General features: G+C 43.8%; 1 protein-coding gene across 1 annotated transcript in view; it reads left to right on the top strand.

Annotated features, from left to right (window-relative positions):
- Positions 1–23,742, top strand: part of NUDT3 (nudix hydrolase 3) — a 77,925-nt gene that overhangs the window by 5,500 nt on the left and 48,683 nt on the right. The window contains exon 2 of the mRNA XM_047797015.1: positions 16,209–16,319. Coding sequence (XP_047652971.1) covers positions 16,209–16,319 — 111 coding nt within the window. The remainder of the gene's footprint in view (positions 1–16,208; positions 16,320–23,742) is intronic.

Raw genomic sequence — 23,742 nt, 5'->3', positions numbered from 1 at the left:
TGTGTTGTTTTGTTTTGTGACTTTTTAGGGCCACATGCAAGGCATATGGAAGTTCCCAGGTTAGGGGTCCAATCAGAGCTACAGCTGCCGGGCTACACCACAGCAACAGCATCATGGAATCCGAGCTGTGTTTGCAACCTGCACCACAGCTCACGGCAACACTGAATCCTTAGCCTACCGGAGCAAGGCCAGGGATCAAACCTGCATCCTCCTAGATACTAGTTGGATTCGTTTCTCCTGTGCCACAAGAGGAACTCCCCATTCACATGTTTTTTGAGAGCCCTGCTACGGACTAGTCTTTGTGCAAGATCCTGGGACCATACAGATACATAAGATTGTCCCCTCAGAAGCCATCCCTCCTGCCTCCCCAGCTGCCACATTCCTCCAGTTGTCACTGCCTTCCTGTTTCATTGCCTTTCCTTCTCTACAGTGTGATTCAAAGAGCTAACAGGCTATAATATTTCCCATCTTAAAAAAAACTCTTTTGACTTCTATATTCCTTTTAGCTACCATCCCATTTGTCTCTTCCCTTTTACAGAAAAGCTTTTCTGTACTTACTGTCTCCACTTTTCCTGTTCCCATTCTGTCTCCGTTTTGTTTTTTTTTTTTTTTGGTTGCAGAAATTCTGGGCTAGGGATTGAACCTGTGCTGCAGTAGTGACAACACCTGATCCCTAACCCGCTAAGCCACCAGTGAAGTCCTCTTCCTATTCTTTCTTGAGCTCACTCCAGTTAGGCACTCTCTCCCTAGGACTCTGCTGAAGCCACTCTTCCAAGATCCCACAAGTGTCCAAATCTACTTCTCAAGCCTTGTGTTGCCTGATCATTCCTTTCTTCTTGAAACGCTCTCTTCACCTTGCATCTGTAGGGCATCTCTCTACTCTTCTCACCCTCTCTGGTTGCTCCTTGGTACTGTTGTATTCTTCTTGGTGTTCCGTTTCATTGCAGTTCATGAGGGCACAGTCTTTGAAAACCACCTGCCCAAACCCATATTCATGCAGTGGGTGATCCCACCAGCCCCTTCTTTAAATGTGTATGGTATTTATACCGATTACTTTCAAATGACTATCTTTAGCCCTGACTTATCTACTGAAATCAAGACTAGGATATCTTGGGAGTTCCTCAGTGGCCCAGTAGTTAAAGATTCAGCATTGCCACTGCTGTTGCTGGGGATCCATCCCTGGCCTGGGGCCTTACACATGCTACAGGCCCGGCTAAAAAAATAAAAATTAAAAAAAAAAAAGCATTAAAAAAAAAAAAGACTAGGATATCTTGTAGTGTACTCAATATTCCCCCCCCCCCCTTTTTTTTTTTTACTTTTTAGGGCCACACTGGTGGCATATGGAGGTTCCCAGGCTAGGGGTCTAATCGAAGCTACAGTTGCCAGCCTTCACCACAGCCACAGCAATGGCAGATCCAAGCCACATCTCGACATACACCACAGCTCATGGCAACACCAGATCCTTAACCCGCTGAGCGAGGTCAGGGATCAAACCTGCAACCTCACAGTTCTTCGTTGGATTCGTTTCCACTGCAACACGATGGGAACTCCAGTATTCCCGTTTGGATATCTGATAGGATCTCAAACTTAAAATGCCCAAACTGAATTCTTGATTCCATCCACCAGAAACCAAACAGCAAAGAAATCTGCTTCTCGGGAGTTCCCGTCGTGGTGCAGTGGTTAACGAATCCGACTAGGAACCATGAGGTTTCGGGTTTGATCCCTGGCCTTGCTCAGTGGGTTAACGATCCGGCGTTGCCATGAGCTGTGGTATAGGTTGCAGACGCGGCTCGGATCCCGAGTTGCTGTGGCTCTGGCGTAGGCGGGTGGCTACAGCTCCGATTCAGCCCCTAGCCTGGGAACCTCCATATGCCACGGGAGCGGCCCAAGAAATAGCAAAAAGACAAAAAAAAAAAAATCTGCTTCTCCTGTAGTTTCTCTTCTTTTAGTAATTGAAATCTCTGTTGTACTAGTTGCTCAGGTTAGGAACTTTGAAGTCATCCTTGATTTCTCCATTTCTTTCTTTTTAAATTTTTTAAAAATTATAGTAGATTTACAGTGTACTGTCAATTTCTGCTGTATAGTAAAGTGACCTAGTTGTACGTATATATACATTCATTTGCTCACATTATCCTCCATCATGTTCCATCACAAGTGATTAGATATAGTTTCCTATGCAGCTGGACCTCATTGCTTATCCACAATTTCTCCATTTCTTTCTTTTTTTTTTTTTTTTGTCTTTTTGCTATTTCTGTGGCAGCTCCCATGGCACATGGCGGTTCCCAGGCTAGGGGTCTAATTGGAGCTGTAGCCACCGGCCTATGCCAGAGCCACAGCAACGCAGGATCCGAGCCTCGTCTTCGACCTACACCATGGCTCACAGCAACACCGGATCCTTAATCCACTGAGCATGGCCAGGGATCAAACCCGCAACCTCATGGTTCCTAGTCGGATTCGTTAACCACTGCGCCACGACGGGAACTCCATTTTCTCCATTTCTTATACCCATGTCTAATATGACAGCAATTCCTGAGTGACTTTGTCTCTTCAACCTCCTCTGTGCCATTTTAGCCTAACCCATTATCGCCTCTTGCCTAGATTGTTGTTGTCTTCCTCATTGATTTCCCTGATTCTGCCCTTACTCCTCCAGTCTTCACTGCTACAGCTAATAGAGTGATTCTTCTAACAGAAATCATGTCACTACAGTGGTGACACAGTGGCTCCAGTGGTGTCCTTAACCATGATCTCCAGTGCTCTGGATGATCTGGTTTCCTGCCATGTCTCTGACCTAATCCCCTACCACTCTCCCTCTTCCTTGTCCCTCTCTTTCATCACACTGGCTTCTGTACTTTCTCTCCCACATAGTCTACATGGCTTGCACCCTCACTTGTTTAATTTTCACCTTATCAGACAGGTCTTTAAAAGGGTCACCCTATATAAAATAACACCAGTTCATCGTTACTGTATGTCTCTTATGCTTTATTTCTTGGCAGCACATACCACCATCAAGACATTATGTATTCATCTGTGTATTGTCTTTCCTCAATTGAATGCAGGCTAGTCCATGAGGATAGGAATTTTTATCTCTTTTGACTGTTTCATTCACTCCTGTGTCCTCAGTGCTTAGAGTTGTAGTAGCTCAATATTATTTGTTGACTGTGCGAATGAATGAATGAATGAATGAACGCATAATCTCTACTTTCAAAAAGCTTACAGTCTGATCCAGAACAGACTCGTGGTTGCTAAGGGGGAGAGGAGAGGGAGTAGGATGGAAGGGGAGTTTGAGGTTTGTAGATGCAAACTATTGTATTTAGAATGGATAAGCAATGAGGTCCTACTGTATAGCACAGGGAACTCTAGCCAATCTCTTGGGGTAGACCATGATGGAAGATGAAGATAACATAAGAAAAGGAATGTATATATATATGTGTGTGTGTGTGTGTGTGTGTGTGTGTGTGTGTGTGTGTGTGTGTGACTGGGTCACTTTGCTGTACAGCAGAAATTGGCACAACATTGTAAATCATACACCGTTATACTTTAATTTTTTTTTTGTCTTTTACCATTTCTTGGGCCACTCCCGCGGCATATGGAGGCCACTCCCGCGGCCGGAGCTGTAGCCACCGGCCTACACCAGAGCCACAGCAATGCGGGATCCAAGCCACGTCTGCAGCCTACACCACAGCTCACGGCAACGCCGGATCCTTAACCCACTGAGCAAGGCCAGGGATCAAACCCGCAACCTCATGGTTCCTAGTCAGATTCATTAACCACTGAGCCATGACAGGAACTCCTGTTATAATTTATTTTAAAATAATTAAAAAAAATAATCTCTTTGTATATAGAATGTTTAACCAAATAAACGAATTTCGCTTAAAAAAAAAAAAAGCTTACAATCTAGTGGAGAAACTGAAAGTAACCAAAATATACTAAATGCTAGTGTCTATCAGTAATGTGTTGACAGATGTATTTCATACAAGTCTCCCAGCTCTTTCTTTTTTGGCTGAATCCATGGCATATGGAAGTTCCTGGGTCACAGACCGAATCCAAATCCTGCAGCAACACAGGATCCTTAACCCATTGCACTGGGCCAGGGATCGGACCAGTGCTTTCACAGAGACACCAGCTCGTTCTTTATTCCCAATCTTAGTGACAAGTGATAACCTTGAGTATTAGCCCAACCAAAGTGTGTGTGTATTTGGTTGTGAACCCTTTCAGAATCTTACTGGGTTTTCCCATGATAGAACATTTAGGATTTCTTTCAGATATTGAACTTGAGAGTCTCTGCCATCTCACAGAATTTATGTTGGGTAATTCATTTAATGTACTGATCCCCAACCCTAGTGGGACAATACCTTGAGGGAAGAGGATTTCTGTTTTGCCAGCAACTTGGAACCTTTTATTGATAAGTAAATAAATACACTAATGAATTAAAATCAAATAGGAGATACCTTTTTTGTTTTGTTTTGCTTTTTAGGGCTGCACCTGCAGCATATGGAAGTTCCCAGGCTAGGGGTTGAATTTGAGAGCTGCAGCTGCCTGCCACAGCCACAGCAGTGCATCTCTGAGCCGCTCTGCAACCTACATACACCACAGCTCACTGCAACAGTGGATCCTTAACCCACTCAGGAAGGCCAGCATCAAACCCTATAGTCCTCGTGCATACTAGTCAGGTTCGTAACCCACTGAGCCACAAGACCTCTTCGTGATTATTTATTAAAATTACAAAGGTGTCTATCTTTGACATGGCAGTTCTTGTCTTGGGTTTTATGAAGAAACTGCCTTTACCACAATTCAAGTGACCTCTCTGTTGCCAAATCCAGTGGTCAGTTCTCATTCTTCATCTTACTTGACCTCTTAGTAACGTTTAACCTAGTCGATCATTACTTCCTCTTTCAAACACTTGGCTTGGCTTCTTGCATGCCCCATGCTTGGTTTTCTTTCTCCCTCACTGTTTCTTCTTTTCTTTGTTGGATCCTTTAAAGCACAACGTAGCCACAGGCTGATCTCATCCAGCCGCAGGGTCCACGTACTGCCACATGTTGATCTCTGACCACTTTGCTGAGCTGCAGACCCCTCTCCAACTGCCTTCTCAGCAGCTCCCTTTGTGAGTTGGATGGGCACCTCAGACTTAACACACGCAAAACTGAACTGAATTGAACCTCCAAATCTGTTCTTCCCATTGTCTTCCCATTTTGTGCATTTGCCAGGCCAAGGAACTGGAGTCATGTTTGACTCCTTCTTTTTCTCACAGCCCACATCAGGAATTCTCTCGGCTCTCCCATTGAAAGTAGAGTCAAACCTTATCACTTAGTCTGAAGCATCATCATTTCTCTCCTTGGACTATTACAGATCTTCCTAACTAGTCTCCTTATCCCATCCTTGTGTACCTTGCAGTCTCTTCTCTGCGACAAACCCCAGTGACTGTTAACATATTTGCTTAGAACCCCTGGGAGCGCGTGCTTCTTCACTTGGGCAACTCCTTCTGAGGAGCCCTCTATGACTTCTCGCCTCCTCTTACTCCTTTGCTAATTCTGCTCTAGCCTCTGGCTTTCTTACTTTGCCCCAAATATCCCATTGCCTCAGGGCAGGACCTTTGCTCCTGAGGGTACCTTTGCCTGAGATGCCCTTCCCTAGAAAGCCAAAGCCTTGTTCCTTGCTTTGATCAGGTCTGTGCTCAGATGTTACCTCTTATGAGAGATCTTCCTATCTAAAAAAGTACTCTTGGAGTTGCCATCGTGGAGGAGTGAAAACAAATCCGACTAGGAACCATGAGGTTACGGGTTTGACCCCTGGCCCGGCTCAGTGGGTTAAGGATCTCTGGCACTGCCATGAGCTGTGGTGTAGGTCGCAGATGAGGCTCGGATCCTGCATTGCTGTGGCTCTGGCATAGGCCGGCAGCTGTAGCACCGACTTGACCCCTAGCCTGGGAACTTCCATGTGCCACGGGTGCGGCCCTAAAAAGCAAAAAAAAAAAAAAAAGTACTTAATTTCTTGTTCTTTATTTGACCTTATTTATCCTGTTAGTACATACCATCTGACATTATTATTTTTTTTATTGTCTGTCTTCTCCCATTAGATTATATGTTCCACAAGAGCAGAATCTTTATTTTATTTGTCACTCTATCTGCAATGCCTAGAACAGTGATTGGCACTGAGTAGGCATCAAGTGAATATTAGTTGAATGAAGGAGTGAGAGAATGAATGTATGAGCTCTACATATCACATGTGGGAAATGGTTCATGTATAGGACTATTTATTGTAGCATTGTTTTATTTATTTATTTATTATGGTTGCATCCATGACATATGGGAGTTCCCTGGCCAGGAATTGAATCCGAGCCGCAGCTGTGACCTATGGCAGATACTTTAACCCCCTGTGCTGGGCTGGATTCTTAACCCACTGTGCAGGAACTCCTGTAGCACTGTTTTAATAGCAGAACTGGAAGTGCCCAAAGTGAAGAGGGCTGGTGAGGAGTTCCCACTGTAGCACAACAGGATTGGCAGAGTCTCTGCAGTGCTGAGTCACAGGTTCCATCCCTAGCTGGCACAGTGAGTTGAAGGATCTGATGTTGTCGCAGCTTCAGCATAGGTCGCAAACTGTGACTTTGATCTGATTCCTGGCCTGGAAATTCCATATGCTTCAGGGAGACCAAAAAAGAGAGGAAAAAAAAAAGAGGGCTAGTTAAATAAATTACGGTATATCTGTGTGGTTAAAAATCTCTGGTGGGGAGTTCCTGTTGGGGCTCAGTGGAAATGAACTTGACTAGTATTCCTGGCCTCATTCAGTGGGTTAAGAATTTGGCATTGCCACGAGCTGTGCTGTAGGCCGGCAGCTGCAGCTCCAATTCAACCCCTAGCCTGGGAACGTCCGTATGCCACGAATTCAGCCCTAAAAAGACCAGAAAAAAACAAAAGAAAACCTCCATGGTTACTGTATGATTTCATTTATACGAAGATCCAGAACAGGCAAAACTAATTTGTGGTAGTATAATTCATAATAGTCATTGCTTCTGGGTCAGGGACATTGAGAGGAAAGAGATACAGGGAACTTTCTGGGGAGATAGAAATGTATGTATTTTGAGAGTTCCTGTTGTGGCTCAGCGGGTTATGAACCTGACTGGTATCCATGAGGATGCAGGTTTGATGCCTGGCCTCACTCAGTGGGTTAATGATCTGGCGTTGCCCTGAGCTGTAGTGTAGGTCACAGATGCAGCTCCATTTGGCATTGCTGTGGCTGTGGCGTAGGCTGGCAGCCACAGCTCTGATTTGACTCCCTAGCCTGAGAACTTACATATATCGCAGGTGTGGCTCTAAAAAGCAAAAAAAAAAAAAAAAAGAAGAAGAATGTGTATCTTTATGGGGTATGGGTTCAAGTACATGCACAAGTCAGACTTATCAAACTGTCCCCTGTTGAGCTATACATTCCAGTGTGCATGAATTGTATTTGCTACAACAAAGCACAGTTCCTAAAATGGAAAACAACATAAACAGATGAATTTCACTGCATATCAACCTAGCAGCAGCATTATACAGAAAGTAAATCTGTCATATGACTTTAAAATAGTGTTTTCCCCCAAAAAAACAGTGTTTAGAGAAGTTCTCCTGTGGCACAGTGGGTTAGGGATCCAGTGTTATCACGCAGTGGCTTGGATTGCTGCTGTATCATGGGTTTGATCCCTGTCCTGGAAATTTCCACATGCCATAGGCACGACCAAAAAAACAAAACAACCCCCCCCCCCCCGAATTTAGATTTACTGTCCCTAGTGAGAGCTATCCTCAGTCTAGAAAAAGCTACAAAGATGGAGTTCTTGCTGTGCCACAGTGGGTTAAGAATCTGACTGAAGCAGCTGGGGCCACTGATGAGACACAGGCTCAATCCCTGTCCTGGCACTGTGGGTTAAAGGATCTGGCATTACTGTAGCTGTGGCTTTGTAGGTTGCAGCTCACATTCAGTCCGGGGCTTGGGAACTTCCATATGCTGCAGGTGTGGCTATGAACAACAACAAAAAAATCTTAGTAATTTTAAATGTAGAATGGAAATTTCAGTATGACCCATAATTTATTTTTCTTTTCAATTTTTTTTTTTTTTAATGGCTATACCCATGGCAAACGGAAGTTCCGGGCCAGGGATTGAATCAGAGTCTCAGCTGCAGCCTATGTCACAGCTGCAATGCTGGATCCTTTAACCCACTAGCCTGGGCCAGGATCAAACCCATGTGACCTAAGCTGGTGCAGTCTGATTCTTAACCCACTGTACCACAGTGGGAACTCCTCAGTTACTACTTTTTTTTTTTAATCATTTTCTTTATCTTTCTTTCTTTCTTTCCTTTTTTTTTTTCTGGTCTTTTTAGGGCTACACCTGAGGCATATGTAGGTTCCCAGGCTAGGAGTCCAATTGGAGCTACAGCTGCTGGCCCATGCCACAGCCACAGCAACATGGGATCTAAGCCACGTCTTCGACCTACACCACAGCTCACGGCAACACCAGATCTTTAACTCATAAACGAGGCCAGGGATCAAACCCGCATCCTCAGGGGTACTAGTCGGGTTTGTCAACTGCTGAGCCATGACAGAAACTGCAGCATATTGAAGTTCCCAGGCTAGAGGTCTAATTGGAGCTGCAGCTGCCAACCTATACCACAGCCATAGCAATGCCAGATCCAAGCCACATCTGCAACCTACACCATAGCTCATGGCAACGCAGGCTCCTTAACCCACTGAGCAAGGCAGGGATCGAACCTGCATCCTCATGGATACTAGTCGGGTTTGTTACCACTGAGCCGCAACAGGAACTCCTTCTAATAATATATATTTTTTATTTGTCATTGAACAGCCCTAGAAACGATGATAACACAACTGCAGCCAGTACCTAAATTGAGGTCTCTAAATGTTATTTTACACTAAAATGAGCCAAGTCTCCTTAGAGAAACAGCTGAACAGCTGAATTCATATCTGGAGCAGGAATTACTTAAAGTGAGCCTGAGATATCTTATAATGACAAAGAGCAAGAAAACACTCCAAGATTAGAGATGTCTATTAAAAAGATAAAAAACAAACAAGATCCGTAAAACCTAGACTTGGTAGAGTCTAGGTGGCAGGCATATGGGTGGTTGGTGTACAATTCTTTCAACTTAGCTATGTGCTTGAAAAAAATTTTTGACTGTGCCCAAGGCATGAAGAAGTTCCCAGGCCAGGGATCAAACCTCTGTCACAGCAGTGACCCAAGCTGCTACTGTGACAATGCCGGGTCCTTAACCTGCTGCACCACAAGGGAACTCCCTGGAAATTTTTATAATGAAGTGCTGGAGAAAAGGGAGACATGAGGAGTTCCCTGGTGGTATAGCAGGTTAAGGATCTGGTGTTGTCAATGCTGTGGCATGGGTTTGATCCCTGGCCCTGGAACTTCCACATACTGCAAGCATAGCCAAAAAAGGGTAGGAGGAAAAGGAGCCACCCTAAAGTGGCTCTTGCTAGTTAAAGGTGGGAGCATCAAGAGATTAATGACTGCAGTTGATTGAAACACATGAAATATAAAAATCAAATTAATGCTGTAACAGTAACAGTGTTTGGGGATTGTTCCGGCACTGTCTTGTTATTCTGAAAATTAGTAAAGGAGGAAAAAATAATCAGACATTCCATTACCTTTCCTATATTTACTTGTAATTAAACAGTCAAGGAAGGAAATTTCTTATTTGTGGAATTCTAGCTAATTTATAAATATAGAAGGGCCGGAGGTGGTTAACGAATCTGACTAGGAACCATGAGGTTGCGGGTTCGATCCCTGGCCTTGCTCAGTGGGTTAAGGATCCGGCGTTGCTGTGAGCTGTGGTGTAGGTCGCAGACACAACTCAGATCTGGCATTGCTGTGGCTCTGGTGTAGGCTGGCGGCTACAGCTCCGATTAGACCCCAGCCTGGGAATCTCCATGTGCTGTGGGAGCGACCCTAGAAAAGGCAAAAAGACAAAAAAAAAATACGGATAGTTAGATAGATAAAAGGATGGATGGATAGAAGGATGGATGGATGGATGGATAGACAGACAGACAGACAGACAGACGGGCCAATAGAATTAGAAAATCGCCACTTGCATTCCCTAATAAGCCCATGGATAAAGATGGCAGTTATGATGATAAAACCATTAAATGAATGGCTAGTGGTGAGCTCTGTAATGGACAGATCAGGTGATAACACTAAATGCCAGTTTCGTTTTCTCATCACAAAAAGTGATGTCAGATCTTATGTAACTCACACTATAATGTTACAGGAAGTATGTAGCACCTTCAGGGAAGTTTCCTTACAAAAAACACCAAATCCACAACTGACCAAGCTTCAAGATCTAATGACCTAGGTACAGGAAATATGGGGCCTAAAGGAGCAGGTTGAATATTACCCCCAAAGGACCGTACTTGCAAATGTTGGAATGTAGGAAATACAACAAGATAAATGACCTGTTTTCTTCAACAAATAAAGGGCTTGAAAACAAAGGGCCAGGAGGGGAAACTGTTTCAGACTAAGGTTGAGTCATATCAACCAAATGAAATGTATGGACTTAGTTTGGATCTTCATTTTAAAAAATCAGTGTAGGAGTTCCTAGCACGGCTCAGCAGAAACAAACCCTACTAGTATCTATGAGGATGCGAGTTTGATCCCTGGCCTCACTCAGTGAGTTAAGAGATTAATGACTGCAGTTGATTGAAACACATGAAATATAAAAATCTGATTAATGCTGCAATAGCAATTAGGAACCATGAGGTTACAGGTTCAATCCCTGGGTTAAGGATCCAGTGTTGCCGTGAGCTGTGGTACAAGCAGCAGACACAGCTTGGATCTGAGAACTTCCACATGCCTGGATGCAGCCCTAAAAAGACCAAAAAAAAAAAAAAACTACTTTGACATCTTAAATTAAATTAAGTTGAAATGTGATTAATATGTTGATCTACTTTGGGGATATAATACCTGCCCTTTTTTTTTTTTTTTGCTCTTTTATGGCTGCACATCTGGGATATGGAGGTTCCCAGGCTAGGGGTTGAATTGGAGCTGCAGCTGCCAGCCTGCACCATAGCCACAGCAACACCAGATCCAAGCCACATCTGTGACTACAGCTCATGGCAGCTCCAGATCCTTAACCCACTGATCGAAGCCAGGCATTGAACCCGGGTCCTCATGAATACTGATCGGGTTTGTTACTGCTGAGCCACAAAAAGGCACTCCCAATAACTGCCTTTTTACAGTATATTCCTTTAGTTCTAAGACTGTGTGTGGGAAAATAATGTAGTTTATGGATGTCAGGAATGCTGTTCCTGTGGCTTTATTTGTTTTAATGGCCTCAAGAAACTTGAACATTCTAAATATTTCATTCATTTCATTTGGCTTTCAGAAATTTCCTAGGGAATAATGCTTGGCATTCTTCTTGTCCAATTATAAAAATCTGAAATACTTGTTCTAAAATATTCAAGCTGTACACAAGGTTTTAAAGTGAAATGCTACCTCCTCCTTAGCACCGCCAGTTGTACTGTACAGAGGCAATATTGTTTCTTGGATGAGTGTTTTCAAATACATGTTTAAATTGAGGTTTTGAAGGTCCCATAATATACAGAGAGTGTAGGAAGCTTAACTTTGTCTGTAGTATCTGAAACTTTTTTCCTTTCCCACTTGCTTCTCTCTTGTATTTCTCTCTATTGAGAAATGGGTATCTTTGTCCACCTAATGACCTCAGTTATCCCTTTCATGTAAATGTTTCCTAAATGAGACTTGAATCCACTTGCTGCTCCCCATCCCCAGGGAGGCTGATTATGTCCAACTCCCTTATCCTCTCTAACTGAACTCTGTCCCATCTCCCATCGCTCATTTAGCCTCCAGATTCAGACTTCAAAGAGACCAGATAGATTGCCGTTTTCCTCCTCAGAAACTGAGGAGGATTTCCAGTTGCCTTCAGTTGCCATAACTTTTTTTTTTTTTTTTTGTCTTTTTAGGGCCGAACCTGGAGCTATGTAAGTTCCCAGGCCGGCCTACACCACAGCCACAGCAACTCGGGATCCGAGCTGCACCTGAGACCTACACCACAGCTCATGGTAACGCTGTGATCCTTAACTCTCTGAGCAAGGCCAGGAATTGAAGCCGCATCCTCGTGGATACCAGTAGGATTTGTTTCTTGCGCGCCACAGCAGGAACTCCCAGAGTGACCTTTCTAAAACTCAAGTTGGGTTCTGTCATTTCTTTAACAACTTTAGTGAGTTACCCATTGCCTTCAGGTTTTGATCCAAATTCTTTTATTTATTTATTTATTTATTTTTGTCTTTTTGCCTTTTCATGGGCCGCTCCCGCCGTATATGGAGGTTCCCAGGCTAGCGGTCGAATCAGAGCTGTAGCCGCCGGCCTACACCACAGCCACAGCCACTCGGGATCTGAGCCGTGTCTGCGACCTACACCACAGCTCACGGCAACAGTGGATCCTTAACCCACTGAGCGAGGCCAGGTAGTGAACCCGCAATCTCATGTTGGATTCGTTAACCACTGCGCCATGAGGGGAATGCCCCAAATTCTTTATAATTGGACCTCTGCCTTTTTGTTCAGCCTCCCTAAATAACCCTGTCTATATGCTCTCTGCATCTTTTTTTTTTAAAGCGATTGTTTCTTCCCTCAGTCACTGGTCCATTCTTTCATTTGCTCAAAAACATTTGTTGTCCAGTTGTATGGTTTAGACACTATGCTTAAGGATTGGGTGTAAGGGGGTCAGCAGAAGCATTCTTAGACCTTTCACACTGTTAATCAGGATAGACAAGGTTATATTAACATAACAAATTGACCTTGAAATCTCATTGTTTTAACACAACAGAGTTTTATTACTTGTGTTGATGCCTGTATATCATGAGATTTCAGAGGCTCCACTCCACACAGGAACTCTCTTGCATTTGGGGGCTCAGGCTTGTAGCTACACCACCTGGAACTCACTGCATCCTTTGGCACTGGGACAGAGGGAGAGATGGGATGGGCTTCTTTCTGTCTCGGCCCAAAAGTGACGCATGTCCCTTCTCATATTTTATTACCCAGAAGTGGTCAAATGGTCCCACTGAGAGCAAGGGGAAGTTGGATACTTTAGGGGAGAACATGAAATATCTGGGGAGCATTATGGTCTGTAGCACAATCACTGAAATATAATCATTTGCCTTCTTGTTGATGATCTTATCCACTGGTTTTTATTTATTATTATTATTATTATTTTTTTGTCTTTTTGCCTTTTCTAGGGCCGCTCCCGCAGCATATGGAGGTTCCCAGGCTAGGGGTCGAATAGGAGCTATAGCTGCCAGCCAACAACACAGCCACAGCAACATGGGATCCAAGCCACATCTGCGACCTACACCACAGCTCACGGCAACGCCAGATCCTTAACCCACTGAGCAAGGCCAGGGATCGAACCTGCAACCTCATGGTGCCTAGTCAGATTCGTTAACCACTGAGCCACGACGGGAACTCCTTGTTTTTTTTTGTTTTTGTTTTTTTTTAAGGGCCACACCACACCTGCAGAAGTTCCCAGGCTAGGGGTCAAATTGGAGCTGCAGCTGCCAGCCTACACCACAGTCACAGCAATGCAGGTTCCGAGTCGCATCTGCAACCTACAGCACATCTCACAGCAATGTCAGATCGTCCGACCCACTGAGCAAGGCCAGGGATCAAACCTTTATCCTCATGGATACTAGTCGGATTTGTTTCCGCTATGTCACAATGGGAACTCCCTGTGTTAAGCAATTTTAAAGCAGTTCTTAAAAACTTAAGAAATAAAACATTACTGTTTCAGCTGAAACCCTTTATGTAAATCCTCCCACATTAGGTTTTTCATTCCCACACATTTCTTTATTCTTTCACTGCACACTTGTCTCTAATCAGTGTAGTGATTTTGCTCTGTGTAGTGAAGATATCAAGCTGTTCCAGGAGGATCACCAGTCTCTTGAATCTAGGTGTTCATACATGAGTGGGTGTGTTCTGTGGATTCGTTTATCCATCTCTGCATGGATATCACCTCTCCTGATGAGAAGAGCCAGCCCCCAACCTTGATCTCTCTAAAATTGCAGAGGTTTTAATCTCTGCCTCTCCTCTTATTAAGGATATGGCATTGTTGCAGGCCACAGCATAGGTCACAGATGTGGCTTGGATCCTGTGTTGCTGTGGCTGTGCTGTGGGCTGGCCACTGCAGCTCTGATTCAACCTCTGGCCCAGGAATTTCCATATGCTGAGGTCCAGCCATAAAGAGAAAAAATATTAAAAAAAAATTTTTTTTTTTAATCAAGCTTAAGAATAAAAATTTCCTCATCAGAATACTACTTAACTATTTTATAAGGTAGAAAGGAGTAAAGCCTCTGGCTAAAGAATATTTTGTTTTGTTTTTTGCAGTAAATTTTCAATGTGTTGTCAAGGAAACTTACTGAGGAGAAAAACTATTTGCTGGTAATAGTGTTTGCTTTGAAGTATGACTACAAAGTAATGTGGCTTGCTTTCTCCAGCCTCAGTGTTATATGTAGTCTTACCTCATATAGTCATGCTTTGAATATACAAAGCAATAACACTGGCCAGATTTACTAGTTAATATTTCACATTGGTTGATATTTACAAATTAAATTATACTCTGTGGTACAAGTTTCCTTTGCTTTAGCTTTGAAATGTCCCTGTAAAGGTCTTTCATTCGGTCTATAACCTAATTGGATGGCCCTAGTCAGCCTTTGAAGCAAATGCTGAGGTTTAGAATGGCTAGTAAACACTTTGCCAGGAAGTGGCAGAACTCTAGGAAGAAAGACTGCATGTTATTTAGGTAACAAATCAGTGAAGGATTAATCCATTTTTCTACTTTTCCTTCTTGGAGATTCCTTGCAGATTGGATAGATATGACTTTATGCCTTTGTAGTTTTTAGAGGACTTTTTTATTTTTATCAATTTTTTGTTATACTTAACTTACAGTGTTCTGTCAGTTTCTGCTATACAGCAGTGACCCAGTTTTACACACACACACACACACACACACACACACACACCCTTTTTCTCATATTATCTTCCATCTACCATCATGTTCTATCACAAGTGACTTTATGAAGTTCCCTGTGCTGTACAGTAGGACCTCATTGCTTATCCATTCTGTTTTTTTTTTTGTCTTTTTTGTCTTGTTGTTGTTGTTGTTGTTGTTGCTATTTCTTGGGCCGCTCCCGAGGCATATGGAGGTTCCCAGGTTAGGGGTTGAATCGGAGCTGTAGCCACCAGCCTACGCCAGAGCCACAGCAACTTGGGATCCGAGCTGCGTCTGCAACCTACACCACAGCTCACGGCAACACCAGATCGTTAACCCACTGAGCAAGGCAGGGACCGAACCCGCAACCTCATGGTTCCTAGTCGGATTCGTTAACCACTGCACCACGACGGGAACTCCTTTTTTTTTTTTCTTTTTAGGACCGAACCTGTGGCACGTGGAAGTTCCCAGGCTAGGGGTCATCTCAGAGCTGCAGCTTCTGGCCTACACCACAGCCACAGCAACTCAGGACCTGAGCCGCCTCTGCGACCTGCCTACAGCTTATGGCAACACTGGATCCTTAACCCCCTGAGCAAGGCCAGGGATTGAACCCACATCCTCACGGATACTAGTCAGGTTCGTTACTGCTGAGCCACAAAGGGAACTCCAAGAATTCTACTTTTATCTCAGCTGAAAGCACAACAAAGGGAAATTTTTCTCTTTCTCATTTCAGTGAGAGAGGTAGGTTCTCAGCACAGGCTCAGAGCTTAGGATGATGTGTAGTGTTGGCCTATAGCCATCTGATGAGCAGGAACTGGGACACACAGAAGTGAGAACCTTGGAGGGAAAGTTGGGACTGTGGTGCCAACTAGGGCCAAGGCCAGCTCTTCATAGTGCTCACAGGCTCATCATTGACAATCTTTGTCCTTTGTTTTTGTGAGTGTCTATCAGCTGTGTGTTCAAAGGGCTTTAGAGAAAGGAACAAAGAAGAGGGATAGATAAGACAAGTGACTGAGCGTCTAGGGGGTACATGTAGTGGCCACTGGTGCAGATGCCCTTCTGCTTTTACCAGGCAGACTGCTTTTTCAAAAGAAATGAAGCTACCTTTCAGGAAGTGAATGGACCTTAGGCACTTCTGTTTTTGTGGTGTTTAAACTCTGAATTTGTATGAATGTGTCTTTGAGTTTTAAACTGCCTACATGACTTCTGTGACTTTCAGGTGCTACTTGTGAGCAGTAGTCGCCATCCAGACCGATGGATTGTCCCTGGAGGAGGCATGGAGCCCGAGGAGGAGCCAGGTGTGGCAGCAGTCCGTGAAGTCTGTGAGGAGGTATGTGCTGACTGTCCCTTGTCATCTCGAACCTGTCGTGTCTGTGTAGTTCTTCATCACCACTCACTGAATGATGAACGGACTCATGCTCATAGAAAGAAGGCACTTTACAGCTACCACATGCCTCCTTGCTTAAAGGGGTGAGCAGGTTGTGACGAGGTAAGGTTTGTCCCGCCCTTTCTGCGTGGGGAGGGCTCGTGGCAGTGACTGTGTGATTGTGCCAGACAGTCCTTTGTAGTCACCCATTGATCTCTTCCAACACCGCCTCTGTTACCTCTGGCAGAAGATCGAGAATCAGATAGTTCCTCAGCCCTCAGAAGTAAGAGGAATAGGCATTATTGGTGTGAGTGGCTTATTCTCATTAACCTTTGGATGAGGAGGAGGCAGCGCTGTTCTCCTTTGCTTTCTGGGTCCTGGCAATAGAGCAGTGGCTAAAGCAACACTTCTCATAGCCAGCAGCCATTAATGGTGCAGCCTGAGAGAAAATAGTATCTTTTTTATTTAGTCACATGATGTTCGACATACACGTATTGAGTTCTTGGGCCGTGCCCAGTGTAGCCTCCTAGATACTCGAAAGTAAACAGAAAAAGTCAAGTCTTGGTTCCCTTACTTCAGGAGCTTACAGTTTTGTTGGGGAAACTGAGAAATCGATTACAATTCACATCAGGGTGAAGGAACTAATGTTTCTCCATAGCCTCTTGTGTCAACATGGTGCTATGTCTGCTCTGCTGCCTTGCTAAGGAGTCCTAACTCAGTGTGTAAGTTTCACTACCCATGCGAATTTGCCCTGGCCACACGTGCTTTTTAGATTCATTTCCTTGTTCCAGAAGGACTTAAGGCTGATTCTAATGGCACATAAAACAGAGCCTAGAAATACTCTAAATTTTGCATTTCTTTTGGGTTAAGGCCTTGCTGAAGTCTTCTTACACTAATTTTACTTGGGAACACCCAAGGAATTCTTTTCTTGCCCTGAACTCCTGCAGACTCATGTTGGCTTGTATCACTCTCATTTTATCATATATCTGGTATGTTTAATTAGATTGTAACCTCAGAGGATGAAGATAGTGTTTCTTTTTTTTTTTTTTTCCTTTGGCTTTTTAGAAGCAAACCTGCAGCATATAAAAGTTCTCAGGCTAGGGGTCAAATTGGAGCTACGGCTGCCAGCCTACACCCCAAGGATCCAAGCCATGCAGGATCCAAGCTTCATCTGCGACCTACACCACAGTTCATGGCAGCACCAGATCCCCACCCCACTGAGTGAGGCCAGGGATTGAACCCTCATCTTCATGGATACTAGTCAGATTCATTTCTCCTGCACCACAATGGGAACTCCTATGTTTCCTATTTTAAATTCTCCCTTCTTATGCCCAGTATACAGTGAAGTGAATAGAAAGTAATTAATGTACGCTCTGTGACAGATGGAACAAAGGATGAGACATAAAAGTCCTGAAGAAATACCCTAATTGGAAATTATCAGTGTTTTTTTCTGGAGGATCTCAAAAGGTTGACCGTTCACATAAGTGTGGCAGGGCCAGTTGGTGGACCTAAGCTGCATAATTTTGATATAAATCCAGTTGACTCCTGTGGGCTCTAAGGCACCTAAGGCAGCAGTGATGTTTGGCCGAGTTACTGAGGCCCTTTGGATTCAGATAGATTATTGGAAGACCTGAAACAGGCTGATGGTTTTAGAATAGAGAGGAAGGAAATAATTCAGAGACCTTGGGCAGAACTTGCTGGTTGGTTTTAAATTTGTGGGGAAATCTGCCAGCTTTACCTCCATAGAGCACTTTTGGGTTTGCAATTTGTCTCAGGAGGGCTTATGTCAGTTGTTACCATTGCGGTTTTGTTTCTGAGTGTGATGGTTGAATTGTCCCTGGGTTATACAAGTGCAGCTAAGATGTAGAAAACTAGATGATTGCAAAAGGAGCTATGGGAAAGGATATGGGGTTACCCTTTTGTTTCCAGGAACTTACATACCACCCTTCAGGAGATAAAAGTGAGACTAGAGTGGAGTTGGAATAAAGTGCTGGGATGTGAGAGGGTGAGCAATGCAGCAGAGTAATTAAAGCATACTTTTCACGTGTTCAGTATCTTACCGACCTCCTGACTTGAAAGGGACAGTGAGCTTGAAATTAAACCCTGCCTGCCATTCTCAGCTCTGAAAAATCCTGCCTGACTTTGAGCAAATTTTTTCCCCTCCTTTCAAAAGAGAGTCATACCATATACTGTATTTTATTCCAGCATTATTGAGAGGCTAAAGAATAAGCTACCAAATAAATTCAATGTTTGTACAAACAATAAAAATTAGAGAAGTGTGTCATTACAAAGAGAGGCATTTCCGTGACTTACATCAAAAAGAAATGGAAGGGGTGTTTGTTTTTTTCCTAGTTCCATGTCTGTCAACAGAGAAGAAGACTTGGAATCAGAGAGGATGAAGATAGATGTTATTATTGCACTTGTAGGGTAGCTTTTGTAAGTGAAAGCCACTATTCAGGGGTTTATTTAGTTTTCAAAATGTTATACTTTTTGGAGTTTCCGTTGTGGCACAGCGAAAATGAATCTGACTATTATCCGTGAGGATTCGGGTTCCATCCCTGGCCTCGCTGAGTGGGTCGGGGATCCTGCATTGCTGTGGCTATGGCGTAGGCTGGCAGCTGTAGCTCTAATTCGACCCGTAGCCTGGGAATTTCCATATGCCGAGGGGTGGCCCTAAAAAGCAAAAAGCAAAAAAAAAAAAAGTTATGACTTTTTAAAAGCACACAGTCAAAAACTAATTTTTTTCCTAATGCTTACATATCTGACTGTTATAAGCATCAGAGATTTTACTAGTCACTTTTAAGGGGCCTAGACTAGTTTGTTGAAGACTTCAGGTGTTTCAGATTGCATTTATAAATTTATTTGATTGCTTTTTAAGGAACTTCAATTATCTGACTTTAAAAAAATGAAGATCTTATGAAGCTCTTTGACATAAAAGTACTGTGAATGTCATATATTAAACTTACAAATAAGGCAAGTCTTGGAGTCTTTAAATATTCCCATTGTGTGGATAAACTTAAGATTTTCAACTTATCATCACAAGTCAGAAATAAGTTATTCAATTATACTTTCAAAATTGAGGTTACTAGCTAATAATTTTTTATGTTTGTTTTTTTGCTATTTCTTTGGGCCGCTCCCGCGGCATATGGAGGTTCCCGGGCTAGGGGTTCAATTGGAGCTGTAGCCACTGGCCTACGCCAGAGCCACAGCAACGCGGGATCCGAGCCGCGTCTGCAACCTACACCGCAGCTCACAGCAACGCCGGATTCTTAACCCACTGAGCAAGGGCAGGGACCGAACCCGAAACCTCATGGTTCCTAGTCGGATTCGTTAACCACTGTGCCACGATGGGAACTCCGCTAATAATTATTTTAAACATTACCAAATCATAAAATATGTCTGGTCTCCTTCACCCCTCCTGTTAAATGAGGCCAGGACTCACAAGTGGCTTGATAGGGAACGCTGATCCAGTTCACGTAGCTCGAATAAGACTGTACCCTCACAAGGCTGACTGGCCGTCAGGGAGTCCACGTGGGTGGCAGTGGTACTGAGTGAATGGTCTGGTGTGTCTGGCACACCTGGCTGACTGTGTTCCAGCCTTCAGGTCTTTTCCTCCATGAAGTCTTTGATTTTTGTGGCTTCCTCTTTGCAGACTTGTTCTTCCTGTGTGTTTCCTTTGCAGTCTGTACTTGTAGCAGACTTTTATCATGTTTTATTGATAGTGCTTGTCTAGTTGTCTTCTGTACTAGGCTTTACACTCTGCATAGCTGGGTACCATTCTTTTTACTCACTGTTGAATTCCCAGTGCTTAACACATAACAAGTGCTTGACAGAGTAAGTGCTACAGTTTCTGGCGTGACCACTAGAGCAGCCACATAAAGGCAGTTGAGGTAGGTCCTTTTGGGTTGTCGGGAGTAGATAAACATCTCTAGGGCCCTCAGTTAATTGAGGGAGAAGGACATGACAGTATTACAGCAGCTGCCCGGTTAGGCTACAGAATGGAAAACTTTGGTCACAGCGCCCAGGCAGGCCTCACTCGCAGTGGGTGGATGGACCTTGGGAGCACAGTGTGTAGCTCAGGAGCCTGGTCACCATACCAGCAGCCCAGCCTCTCTCATCTGCTGTGGAGGAGCTGCCTGCCTGCCTTTGTTTCTTTCCTTCCTTCTTTTCTTTTCTTTTCTTTTCTTTTCAGGGAAACCCCTGCATATGGACGTTCCCAGGCTAGGGGTTGAATTGGAGCTGCAGCTGCTGAGCTACACTACAGCAACGAGGGATCCAAGCTGCATCTGCGACCTGTGCTGCAGCTTGCAGCAATGCTGGATCCTTAAAGCCCCTGAGCAAGGCCAGGGATGGAACCTACAACCTCATGAGTCAGGTTCTTAACCTGCTGAGCCACAACGGGAACTCCGGAGCTGCCTTTCTAACCTCTTCTCAGCCTCTGGGTGTCTGCTTCTTACTTTCTGTTCTATGTTTTACCTCCCTGTGCATCACTAATCTTCTGTTGACTCACCTTCAGCCTTCCCAAGAGAGGCCTTAATTACTTTTACCCACTTATGACCTGTGGCCAGAGCTTCTAGTCATTTTGAAGATGTCTGCCTTAACTTGCATGAGTTGCTGGTTTCTTCTTCCTCTAACTGCACTCAGAGTGGCGAGTTCGTGTGCTGTGAAAGCAGGGCAACCTGTGCTTAAGTACCGCCTTCAGCAGTTTTACTGCAGGTCTTGTGTGTGTAGTAAAAAGATATTTACTAACACAGAAAAATACAATACATTCCTAAGTGATCAGATCAGAACAGGTTATGTAACAGTGTTTACGGTATAGAACTGTTTAGTGGGGAAGAAACATATGCGTCTGTTTGTGCAGAAAGAACAAATAACACTACTTGCACACTTACTATGTGCCAAGCTCCGTTTAAGTGTTTCGCATATGTTGCCTCATTTCCTCGCCTGATGATGTGAAATAGGAACTGTTATTGTCTACATTTTACAGGTGAGAAAAAACTGAGCCCCAATGAGATCAAGTAATTTGTCCAAACGCATTGTGCCCAGCTCAGTGTGCTCAAGTGCTCCAGGGGAGACTTGACTCCAGAACGTGTAGTCTTAGCACCTGCACTCCTCAGGCCTTGAAAGAATGTCCACCAAATTTTTTTTTTTTAGGGCCACACCCACGGCATATGGATCACCAAATGTTCACAGTTATCTTTGGGTTATGTCTTAGGTTATCAGGTTTTCTTCATTGAGCATGTATTTATTTTGTTACTAGAAAACTTTCTATATAAAGATGAATGGGATGAGATTGTTAAGTAGTTTATCATGGCATTAACAGTCCTGGGTACCATAAAACTCAACCTTTTTTGAAGTTTTGTTGAACTCAGTTAAAAAATTTTAGCGTATTGGGAGTTCCCGTTGTGGCTCAGTGGTTAACAAATCCGACTAGGAACCATGAGGTTGTGGGTTTGATCCCTGGCCTCGCTCAGTGGGTTAAGGATCTGGCGTTGCCGTGAGCTGTGGTGTAGGTCGCAGACACAACTCAGATCCTGCGTTTCTGTGGCTCTGGCGCAGGCTGGCGGTTACAACTCTGACTGGACCCCTAGCCTGGGAACCTCCATATGCCACGGGAGTGGCCCTAGAAAAGGCAAAAAGACCAAAAAAAAAAAAAATTAGCGTATTGGCTGAATTTCAGAAAGAGGTAAGTCTGTAGCACTTGAAGCATTAGCAGTCACATTTAAAGGGCTGAAATACTCCCTTGTGGAAACTCCCTTCCATTTTTTAGCTGCTTATAGTTAAAGTCCTGTGATAGTGACCCCTCCAAGGGGGAGAGGGACAGGGTGGTCTCCCAGGGCGGGCCATAGGCCTTGGTAACAGGACCTCTCTAGCTGAGGACAGCAAAGGCTTATATGAGCCAGCCGTGTCATGCTCTCCCTGAGGTAAAAAAGAAAAGCCCCTCTTGATGCGATTTTCAGAGCTGTTTCTTGTTAAATCAATGGGAAAGGTAAGACTGTTGGCTGACAGGAAAGAGAGAAGTTGGATTGGACCTGAACCTGTTCTGTCTTCTCTTCAGCTGTTACATTTTCATTTCTTTCACCCATTCTCACCTCAGCTAAACCAAAAGAGTTATCACAGAGATACAGAACATATGAGAACAGAAACAGGAGAAAATTATGTGTGTACCTTCGTCGGCATTGTCTTCAAGGATGACCAAGACAGGCTCCTTCTGGCTTTAGAGAAATGTAGCCAGTGACGATAATGGAGAATGTGGCCACATGCCAGTTCCTTTTCTCTGTTGCCTCCTGTCTGGGCAAGGCCCAGATCCATATCCATTTCTAGCATATAAACTATAGAGTATTTGTAGAAGCTTGGTAATTAACCTGTGACATAGGCCTAGCTTAAAAAGAAAGTATCATGTTCTCAGATTTCCTGACTTGGGTCCTAATGATCATACTTTTCTGCTGCTCTTCTGTCTCTCATCACCTGTTGCTGCCTATAAACTCACCACCTTGGAAATTTTTTCAGCTCAATGATGTCTCTTCAGATTTTCCTGTACCTACTGCTCTCCCTCAAGCTTTTTTTTTTTTTAATTACTCAATTTTATTACATTTATAGTTGTACAATGATCATCACAACCAAGTTTTATAGCATTTCTGTCCCGAACCCTCAGTGCATCCCCCCACCCCACAACCGGTCTCATTTGGAAACCGTAAGTTTTTCAAAGTCTGTGAGTACGTGTTCTGCAAAGAAGTTCATTGTGTCCTTTTTTTAGATTCCACGTGGAAGTGATAGCATTTGATGTTGGTGTTGCATTATCTGACTTCACTTAGCATGATAATTTCTAAGTCCATCCAATAACAGCTGCAAATGCTGTCATTTCTTTCCTTTTGATGGCTGAGCAATATTCCATTGTGTGTATGTACCACATCTTCTTTATCCACTCCTCTGTCGATGGGCATTTTGGTTGTTTCCATGTGTTGGCTATTGTATATAGTGCTGCAATGAACATCAGAGTACAACGTGTCTTTTCGAGTCATGGTTTTCTCTGGGTAGATGCCCAGGAGTGGGATTGCTGGATCATATGGTAATTCTATTTTTAGTTTTCTGAGGAATCTCGACACTGTTTCCCACAGTGGTTGCACCAATTTACATTCCCACCAACAGTGTATTAGGGTTCCCTTTTCTCCACACCCTCTCCAGAACTTAGTGTTTGTAGATTCTTCATGATGGCCATTCTGGCTGGTATAAGGTGGTTCCCTCGGTCCCTCAAGCTTTTTTTTTTTTTTTACTATTTAATAGTTATTTTCCCAATACAATTTTTTTTTCTACTGTACAGCATGGTGACCCAGTTACACATACATGTACACATTCTATTCTTCCACATTATCATGCTCCATCCTAA

This window comes from Phacochoerus africanus, chromosome 9, assembly GCF_016906955.1.
Source record: "Phacochoerus africanus isolate WHEZ1 chromosome 9, ROS_Pafr_v1, whole genome shotgun sequence".
NCBI lineage: Eukaryota > Metazoa > Chordata > Mammalia > Artiodactyla > Suidae > Phacochoerus > Phacochoerus africanus.
Note: the sequence above shows the minus strand (reverse complement) of the source record. Positions and strands in the feature narration are given on the sequence as shown.